We start from the raw sequence: 6,716 nt of genomic DNA, 5'->3' as shown, positions 1-6,716 counted from the left end.
GGGCAGGGGCTCTATTGGACCTGGCAGCCTCGATCGGCAGTGAGCAGGGGGCCATGGAGCCATGGCAGGTGTGTGGGCAGAGGCAAGTGCAGCCAGCTCCCGTGATCACAGAGACGGGGGGGGGGTGCGGGGGGAGGCTGGTGCAGGGACACTGAGGAGGCTAACCGGGTGCAAAGGGCAGCCAGGGGGGGAGACGAGCTGTGGGTCAGGGAGGGCAGCACCGTGCACCCTGACCTGGGAGGGGTCACCTCTCTCTGGTGATTTAAAGACTCAGGTTTATTCACTTGCAGGGTTGGGCTAGAGACACAGAGATCCGTGCTCAGACTTCGAGAGCTGAGGCCACAATGACTTCTCAGAGGTATCAAGCCTGAGTCCATTTATTTGATGTGTGGGTGTCGTCTCCAGCCAACAGTCAGGGGTGTGCACTCGCCGGGTGGATCAGACCCTGGACACCGTGTCCTCGATGGAGCACCATGCAGCACCCAGGCCTGTCCCTGCCTGACTGGACTTGGGGGGGGTGGGGGGGGTCTCAGACAAACTCCCCGAGCTTCCGTTTCTTCCTCTGCAAAGTGGGTTCACGGTTCTTCATGAATGAGATGGGGAAAGTGTCCAGACGCAGGAGGAAAGCTGGAACGTTATTTCTCCTTCCTCCTCCCGCCCTGCTCCCAAGGTCGGAGGCCAAGGACCATCGGGCCCTTCAAAGGGAGGAAAACAGGAAGAGGTGAAGGAGGAAAGGCTAGTGTCCACCTCTCACTGTGTCTCTGGTTTGTTCTGTCGCCGTGGCCACCTCCCTGCCCCTCTCCAGGTCTCGCTCCCCTGCCTGCGAAATGAGGTACCGGGGGGCTGGGCCTGAGGACCCCCACAATCCTCGCTAAGGCTCAGGCACCTCACAGAAAGAGCTGGGGTCTTTCTTTGACCCTAAGGTGGGACCTGGAAGTTTCCCATGTTCTCCAGAGGGGATTCCAACATCTTTTTATTGTAGGTATGGAAAAATCCGGCCTCATTTTGGGGGTGCTGGCAGGGGTACAGCATCTAAGACTGACTAACTGCTGACTGGAGATGGGGCTGCCCCATGAGTTTCCATTCCAGGTGGCCAGTCCTGGGCTGGTTCAGAGGTCTGTCTCCCGCAGGTCACGGCCACCCTTATGTCCTCTGCCAGGGTTCCAAGGGCCAGAGCTAGTTCCATTCACCTCCTTCTGCCCCAGGAAGAGCAGCTGGTCCTCGTTTGTGGGCTGGAAGCCCGGAGGCCTCTTGGCGCTGGGAGGCAGTTCCTCGGCCCCCTGTGGAGAGGAGAAAAGAAAGACCCCTTCAGAGATTCCTTTTTCTGTGTTAGCTCATCTCTCAGATGGGGACGCCGGGGGCCTGGGAGGATGGAACCTGGGCAGGGTTACAGAATATCCTCTTGCCGAAACCGGTTTGGCTCGGTGGATAGAGCGTCGGCCTGCGGACTGAAGGGTCCCAGGTTCGATTCCGGTTAAGGGCATGTGCCTGGGTTGCGGGCACATCCCCGGTGGGGGATGTGCAGGAGGCGGCTGGTCGATGTTTCTCTCTCATCGATGTTTCTGACTCTCTATCTCTCTCCCTTCCTCTCTGTAAAAGATCAATAAAATATATTTTAAAAAAAAAACAACAATGTCCTCCTGTCCAGCGCCTCAGCCAGTTCCCTCGGTCTCCAAAGTCTCCATCCACTTGTCTCCCCCATGCCCATGTCATCTACAGTCCAGGCCATCAATGCTTGCATGCAGGCCTGCCTCCATTCTCTCTCTGACTCTCTGCCTGTTACCCTTCAAGAAAATAAAATATTTCCCCACAGCAGCTGGAGGGAGCTTTAGAACATTCCAGCCAAATAGATTCCTCCCCCCACCCGCCTCTCGTCAAACCTATTCCAGCCTCAGGGCCTTCACACTTGCTGTGCCCTCCATGGAGACGCCCTTCCTCCGCTGGCTTCTTTCCTCCTCATGTGGGCTCTATCCATGTCCCCTCTTCAGGAGGCCACCCCCACGCAGTAGCCTGTTTAGTTGTCTTCCTAACACTCACCCCCTGCCCAAGGCCCTAGTCTTTTCTCAGCTTAGTTTTTATCTGCTCCTGCCTGGCAGTGGGCTTGGTACGGTGAGTGCTTAATAAATGAGGAAATGAAACAGGGGATCCAAAGCAGGGCATGAACCAGACCCCTCAGGGACAGTGTTTGCCAAACTCAAGGCATTCACATAGCAACCACGGGGCTTTGAGCAAAGGCTGTCCAGCCCATCACATTTCCTTAGGTTAGATGATCTCCATGTTGACTCACTTTTTAAAAAATATATTTTTATTGATTTCAGAGAGGAAGGGAGAGGGAGAGAGAGAGACAGAAACATCAGTGATGAGTGAGAATCATTGATCGGCTACCTCCTGCACGCCCCACACTAGGGATCGAGCCCACAACCCAGGCATATGCCCTGATTGGGAATCGAGCCGTGACCTCCTGGTTCATAGGTCACTGCTCAACTGCTGAGCCATGCTATGCTGGCTGGGCTGTTTTTATTTTTTGTTAACCCTCATTCGTCTTCTTTTCCATTGATTTTTTTTTTAGAGAGAGAGGGGAGGGAGGAGGGAGAGAGAGAGAAAAAATCTATGAAGGAGAGACACATCGATTGCCTCTCGCACACACCCTAACCAAGGCTTGGGCTTGAGCCTGCAACCATGTACGAGGTATGTGCTCTTGATGGGGAATCGAACCTGAGGCTTTTCTGACTTCAAGGCCAACGCTATAACCGCTGAGCCAAACCGGCCAGTGTTGAGTCACTTTTGAATTAAGTAATTTTATTTTCAGGAGAGACTTCTATCAATACCCTAAAGGCAAACCGGCTTCACCTGCCATAGACCGAAAGTAAGTGTAAAAACAGATACACTGTTGTTGTTTCTTAATGAAAATTATGAACTTCTGCTTAGTCTTTGTTAAAGGGGATAATAGAACGTGTTGAAGATACATCACCTCCCAACGGAGTCTCTCCACTGGTGGTAACAAGAAGCGGAGAAAGACAGTGACTGATCATCGTGTCATTCCCGTGAGTTACGGCCACGCCCAGAGCACCCCAAGCTACTTCACAGCTACGTTACTGTCCCTTCCCCCATTTGGGGAGCCCCGCCCTGAGACTGACCTTCATCAAGCTGTCACCCTGGGTGGCCACTTCTTCCTTGGGAGCCACTGATGCTGTCTGTGATGAAGTGAGGTCCCACCACAGCAAACCAGGACCCAGGGGACTGCGCTTGGTTGGGCCTGGGGGTCAGAGAGAATTGGGGTCATTAAGGGAGGGGTGGCCACAACTGGAGGCTGGGAAGGGAAGGGAGAGCTCGGATGGACTCCAATCCAAGATCTGATAGGGACCCACGGGGCGACCCTGGCAAGCCTCTGCCCCTCTCCAGGCTTCGGTTTCCTCCTCTCTACATCAGTGGACGGCCAGGAGGGGGCCAGTGTGTGGTTCTGTTCACAGCACGGAGACAGACTCAGTAAACGCCTGGTAAATGTAAAGTCTACACTCAGAAAGCTGAACGGGCCCTAACCGGTTTGGCTCAGTGGATAGAGCGTCAGCCTGCGGACTGAAGGGTCCCAGGTTCGATTCTGGTCAAGGGCATGTACCTTGGTTGCGGGCACATCCCCAGTAGGGAGGGTGCAGGAGGCAGCTGATCGATGTTTTTCTCTCATCGATGTTTCTAACTCTCTATCCCTCTCCTTTCCTCTCTGTAAAAACTCAATAAAATATATATTTTTTAAAAAGAAAGCTGAACGGGTACTGTTATTACTATTGATCTCTCTTTTTAAAAAAATATATTTTACTGATTTTTTTTACAGAGAGGAAGGGAGAGGGATAGAGACTCAGAAACATCGATGAGAGAGAGACATCGATCAGCTGCCTCCTGCACATCCCCCACTGGGGATGTGCCCGCAACCCAGGTACATGCCCTTGACCGGAATTGAACCTGGGACCCTTCAGTCCGCAGGCCAATGCTCTATCCACTGAGCCAAACTGGTCAGGGCACTATTGATTTCTCTTTATCTCTTTTCACTTCTTTGTGGGGTTCAGTATTCCCTGTGGAATGCATAGCGACCAAGGTGCCGATGAGAAGGTGTTTCAGCACCACGGACAGCATCTCGCGGCCTTATCCCACATTCTCTAGCAAGGACTTAATCTTTGGGGGGTGGGGGGGCAGGCGGTGCGGGGTGTCTCCGTTTCTGCCTTTGCAAAATAAGACAAGTCCTGCAAGGTGCAGGGTGGTCCTGAAGGTGACACAGCATAAAGGGTGCAGATGTGTCCAGTATATAGTGGCTGCTTGGCCACTGGGGGCTTCCTTCCTCTTCTTCCTGCCCAGTGGGTCCTGGAGACAGAGGGATGGACAGGGTGCCTCTGAGGAAGCCATAAGCCCTGCTTACCCGTCAGGTAGCTGATGAGGGCTCCACATAGCACGGTGCTCAGTGTGCCCAGGGCACCATAGTACAGATAGGAAATGGCGTAGAAGCTGTCAGCCAAGGAGGGTCGACCAGGGTCCATTCTGGGAGTGGGAGAGATGAGCCTGAGTCTAGAAGCCGCTCTCAATCCATTCCCTCCCTTTCACCTTCACTGCCACAGCCTAGCCCAGTCCTCCGTTATTGCTCACCCAGATGCGTCCAGTAGCCAAATACTTCTCTCCCACTATCCTGCCCTCAGCTCTGCTCCAGGCTTTTTCCTCACACAACCAGAGGGAGTGTCACCAAAATGTAACTCAGATAACCTCCTGCCTCTGCTCACTGCCCTCTGTGGCTCACTACTGTCCTCAGGATAAAGCCACATTAAACTCTTAGAAGAAAACATAGGTGTGAGGACCTAAATAGACACTTTTTGAAAGAGGACATTCAGAAAGCCAAGAGGCAGATGAAAACATGCTCAAAGTCATGAATCATCTAAGAGCTGCAAATAAAAACAACAATGAGGTACCACCTCACACCTGTCAGAATGGCTGCCATCAACAAATCAACAAACGACAAGTGCTGAAGAGGATGCGGAGAAAAAGGAACCCTCCTTCACTGCTGGTGGGAATGCAGACTGGTGCAGCCATCGTGGAGAACAGTATGGAGTTTCCTCCAAAATTTAAAAATGGAACTGCCATTTGACCCAGAAATACCACTTCTAGGAATATATCCCAAGAAAACAGAAACACCAATCAGAAACGATATATGCACCTCTATGTTCATAGCAGCACAATTTACAATAACCAAGATTTGGAGACAGCCTAAGTGCCCATCAGCAGATGAGTGGATTAGGAAACTGTGGTACAGCTACACAATGGAATACTATGCCACTATAAAAAAAGAAGGAACTTTTATCACTTGCAACAGCATGGATGGAACTGGAGTGCATTATGATAAGTGAAATAAGCCAGTCCGAGAAAGATAAATATCACATGATCTCACTCATATGCGGGATATAATGATTAACATAGTTTGATGAACAAGAATAGATCCAGAGACAAATGCTAGGGGAGAGCGGGAGTTAGAGAGCAACCAAAGGACTTGTATGCATGCATAGGAGCATAACCAATGGACACAGACACTGGGGCGGTGGGGGCTTGCCCGGGATGGGAATGGCTGGGGGGCAGGGGCAGTCAATTGGGGAAAAAGGAGACATATGTTCTAGAAACAAAATTTAAGCAGTAATAAGAACTCCCAACCAACAAAATCCCAGGACCAAACTAAACTGAGTCTCCTGCATGTGTACTACTATTTGTAATACTTTAAACAAGAAAATAAAATTAAAAAACAAAAACCATAGGTGTGAATCTTTATGACTTTGGGTCTGGCAATCATTACTTGGATATAACACCAAAAGCACAAGCAACCAAAGAAAATGTTTATAAATTGGACTTCGTAAAAATTAAAAATTCTTGTGCATCAAAGAACACTATCAAGAGAAGAAAAGACAACCCACAGAATGGGGCTGGAAGGAGACTTTACTCTGGGCGGTGAGTGCACGATGCAGAATGCAGATGATGTGTTATTGAGTTGTACTCTTGAAACTTGTATGGTTTTATTAACCAATGTCACCCCAATAAATTCAATTAAAAAAACCTAACACTTGCCCTAGCCAATGTGGCTCAGTGGATAGAGCGTTGGACTGTGGACTGAAGGGTCCTGGGTTCAATTCCCATCAAGGGCACATGCCTAGGTTGCAGGCTCGATCCCCAGGAGGGGGCATGCAGGAGGCAGCCAATACATGATTCTCTCTCATCATTGATATTTCTCTCTCTCTATTTCTCCTCTCCTCTCTGAAATAAAAAATATATTCTAAGAAAACCCCAAAACCTAACACACACACACACACACACACACACACACACACAAAGACAACCCACAGAATGGGATATTTGCAAATCACACATTTGATAAGGATCTAGTATCCAGAATATATAAAGATATAAAGAATATATAAGTTACAACTCAACAATAAAAAGACCCAATTTGAAAATGAATGAAGAATTTAAATAGACATTTCTCTAAAGAAGGTATACTTATGCCCTAACTGGTTTGGCCCAGTAGATAGAGCATCAGCCTGCAGACTCAAGGGTCCCAGGTTCGATTCTGGTCAATGGCATGTATCTTGGTTGTGGGCACATCCCCAGTAGGGAGTGTGCAGGAGGCAGCTGATCGATGTTTCTCTCTCATCAATGTTTCTAACTCTCTATCCTTCTCCCTTCCTCTCTGTAAA

At 50.0% G+C, this 6,716-nt stretch overlaps 1 protein-coding gene across 1 annotated transcript in view; it reads right to left on the bottom strand.

The window, feature by feature from the left end:
* Positions 1-361: 361 nt before the first annotated feature.
* SLC5A5 (solute carrier family 5 (sodium/iodide cotransporter), member 5) overlaps positions 362-6,716 on the bottom strand; it is a gene marked incomplete at its 5' end in the record, with an annotated part of 25,515 nt that continues 19,160 nt past the window's right edge. The window contains 3 exons of the mRNA XM_015562210.1: positions 362-1,280; positions 3,138-3,256; positions 4,409-4,527. Of these exons, the coding sequence (XP_015417696.1) occupies positions 1,110-1,280; positions 3,138-3,256; positions 4,409-4,527 (409 nt within the window). The remainder of the gene's footprint in view (positions 1,281-3,137; positions 3,257-4,408; positions 4,528-6,716) is intronic.

Source organism: Myotis davidii, unplaced genomic scaffold, assembly GCF_000327345.1.
Source record: "Myotis davidii unplaced genomic scaffold, ASM32734v1 scaffold1558, whole genome shotgun sequence".
Classification (NCBI taxonomy): Eukaryota; Metazoa; Chordata; class Mammalia; order Chiroptera; family Vespertilionidae; genus Myotis; species Myotis davidii.
The sequence above is the reverse complement of the archived record's forward strand: the minus strand, read 5'-3'. Positions and strand labels throughout refer to the sequence as shown.